Raw genomic sequence first — 3505 nt, 5'->3', positions numbered from 1 at the left:
CATACATACACCCAGAGAACCTGTATGTAAATGCCATCCCTCTCACCACCACCCCCTCACAATACACACCCAGCGAACCGTTCAAGACATATCTTCACACAATATATATATATATCGAACACAATTCGACACTATTCAGTAAACCCAATTGTGTGTGCTTGGGTTGGCCAAGACCTGCAGTGCCACTAGAGAGCCGATTAGTGCCACCTCGGCTTCTGGTGATCCATTTAAGGCCGGATTTCAGCACCTAAGGGTTTGAGAAGACCTACTCGAGACGCAGGCTGAAGCAGTAGTCGAGATGCCTGACTCTCTACCCTGGATATATGGTCTCTGGTGCCACAATGAGGCTGAGGATATGGAGAGTGTGTGTGTCAAGACACACGTATCAGTTGCTATTACTATGTATCATGTATCTTGCTTTTAATAGCCATTAATGTCCATTCTGGATCCATTATCAAGTGACGAATTTGCAGTCTGTTTTGGGCCATTATAAAATCCTCAAAGGCTTGGTGTCTAATTTTCAGGCCCCGGACTGAAAATTGGGCCAATTGAAAATTTGAAAATTTGAAAATCTGAAAATTTGGGCCATTCTTTTCCATTTAATTATAATTCTATATTGTTGAATCTGGATATAGATTTAGATTTAGAAGAAACGACAGTGCTTCTATACACCGATTACTTTTAATACTGATTATTTTATGAGGCATATTAATACAACCAATGTTGCTATACACGACACATGAATAGCTATCTTACTATACTCAGTGTTATACTCAATTAGCACTGCTATACTCAGTGCTAATATACATAGCTCCATATATATTTAGCCAACTCTATTATACACAGTCCATATATACTGCCAACATTGCTATACACACCCCCATATATACTACCAACTCTGCTATACACAGCAGTAGTATGATATCCCCTACTGCAGGACCTGACATGCATATGTATATAAACTGAATCTTGCATGGAAAAGAGAAGCAAATATTTTGAGGCAAAATAATGTCATTCACCGCGAGATAAAGCCATTTGCATACGATGCGTCAAGGAAAAATAACTCCTATAAGAGCTTCACCTTCATTCTCGAAAAGATTCATCACTAAGATTTGATTTTGTAGAGCGAAATAAATTTTAGAATAATGCTTGTAAAGGTATAACCAAACGGTTGCAAATATATCTTCGCAAATTAGAACACGAAACAATGACACAATTTTGGACGAGTTGTGATTTAGAGAAGCTCTGGGTAAATACTGGTTTGGAAATAGAGTGAATTCGTTGTAAAGGATTTGTAAAAAAAATATGTATCGTTGTTTAACTGAAATTATAATTATAAGGTGAAGTAGAAATGAGTAATTTGCTTGGAGTAGTCACAGTATTGTTAATAGTGATATTATATCAGTTAGATGATAGCTAACTAAAGCTAGCAGATAGCTTTAGATGATATCAAATATTATATCAGTGCTTCAGATGATATTGCATAAATCCGAGATGCAGAATGAAGCCTTCGTAATATCTTAGAAATACCGTTGTCTGTTTAAAATATAGTGTAAAGAATGAAATATTTGTCAACACCTTCCCTGGAAACACAAACCGAAACTGTCTCTATTTTCCGCTTGTTACAACTTGTAATAAAGTTGTTACATCTTGGCTTAACGTGTTTATGACGTATTAGAACGTTGTTACAACTTGCTATATTGGTTGTTATAACTGGTTAGGAGGTGTTAAAACTTGTCCGAACGTTGTACCAACGTCGTAGTTTCGGTGTGTGTTTGGCGGGTTATATCTCGTGAGCAAAATTCTTGCGAACAAATCAGTCATTTTTCAGGAGTTTTCGCATTTTCCCACAATCATATGTGCTATCTCTCCCTGTACCCAAAAGTATTTTAGCTCCCTGATACTCTTTAGCGTCCAACCATTGTCACCATCAACTTGTCACGTACTCAAGCATATAGTGAAGAAATCACTATCATTTGGTTTCCTGAGTCTCACCACACCATCCGGCCAGCCGGTTGCTCTGAGGCCAGATTCACGAACTAGTTACACAAGCACTTACGAACCTGTACATCTTTTCTCAATCTTTAGCGGCTTTGTTTGCAATTATTAAACAGTTAATGGGCTCTGATGCACCAGGAGGCTGTTTGTAACAATAACAACAGTTGATTGGCAAGTTTTCATGCTTGTAAACTGTTTATTAAATGTAACCAAAGGCGTCAAAGATTGAGGAAAGGTGTACACGTTCGTAAGTGCTTGCGTAACTGCTTTGTAAATCCGGGTCCTGGTTGTTTCTCAGAAATATATCAGTATTTATATATATATATATATTTATATATATATGTAAATCCTCCTTCAATGACAGTACTTTAGTGTAACCATTTGATCCAACGTTCCAATATGTACTGTTGCATCACAAAAGGATGTGTTTTGTATTATAAATTTTGATAGTGTATTATAAATTTGATAGTGTATTATAAATTTGATAGTGTATTATAAATTTGATAGTGTATTATAAATTTGATAGTGTATTATAAATTTGATAGTGTATTATAAATCTGATAGGGTTCGAGAAAAGACTGAAAACTAAACTGAGCCATTCCTAAGCCTAGTTTAGCACATATATGTGTACTATATTATACCAAAGATAACGTGTATTAAGCTTAGAATTGCTTGAACAGGTTAGGTTAGGTTAGGTTAGGTTAGGTTAGGTTAGGTTAGGTTATTAATATTGTTTACATATTCGATTTGAGAGAACGCGCCATTTAGGTCTAATTTAACAATACAATTCAAATAAATTCCTTTCTTTATTATGTACCCACATACCCATCCCATGGGCGATGGTGAAATGGGTTACAGAGGCACGTAATGGGTTCAGGAACTGAACCCCATAGTTCATTTAGCTAAGCAAATGACAATCTTTTGTAGATAGTTACACAATTGCTAATGTTACATATGCCTGTACATATATACACAGTCATTTACACAAATACATACACATATCAATACTCTTTTTTTTATATCACGAGTGATTCAACACGAGGCTCACAACAGTCACTATACGAGGCACTTTATACTCATTGAGATATTTCTGTGTCTCACCGTCTTCAGCTTCTGTGTCTCTCTGTCTTCATCTGTCTCCTACTTCTACTTTCTGTGCATTTCTCTGTCACAAGTTTCAACTGTCTCATCCCTTGAACTATCCCGGAGTAATTGTATTTCTACCTTCGGTCCCTTGATACATCTCCGAGCCTTCTCTAATTCATCTACCACGTCTACTAGGTCCAGAGACTCTTCAAGATGTTTCACGACCAAACATCTACCATCTACTGTCTACTCATGCCGTGCCTCTTCTTGTTGGGGCTTAATCTTCATCAATCAATCAATTATCTTTCATCTGCCTGAAACTTAATTCAGTTTTTACTAAAGTTGTCTTATATACATAAATTTTATCTTCGAGTATCCTGATATTCAGTCCTGTTTCCTGATATTCAGTCCTGTTTCCTGA

General features: G+C 36.4%; 1 protein-coding gene across 1 annotated transcript in view; it reads right to left on the bottom strand.

Annotated features, from left to right (window-relative positions):
• Window positions 1-3488: 3488 nt before the first annotated feature.
• LOC138355430 (involucrin-like) overlaps window positions 3489-3505 on the bottom strand; it is a 2462-nt gene continuing 2445 nt past the window's right edge. The window contains exon 2 of the mRNA XM_069310322.1: window positions 3489-3505. This exon is cut by the window's right edge and continues 1131 nt beyond it. Within this exon, the coding sequence (XP_069166423.1) occupies window positions 3489-3505 (17 nt within the window).

This window comes from Procambarus clarkii, chromosome 67, assembly GCF_040958095.1.
Source record: "Procambarus clarkii isolate CNS0578487 chromosome 67, FALCON_Pclarkii_2.0, whole genome shotgun sequence".
Lineage (NCBI taxonomy): Eukaryota > Metazoa > Arthropoda > Malacostraca > Decapoda > Cambaridae > Procambarus > Procambarus clarkii.
This window is presented reverse-complemented; position numbering and strand designations above follow the sequence as displayed.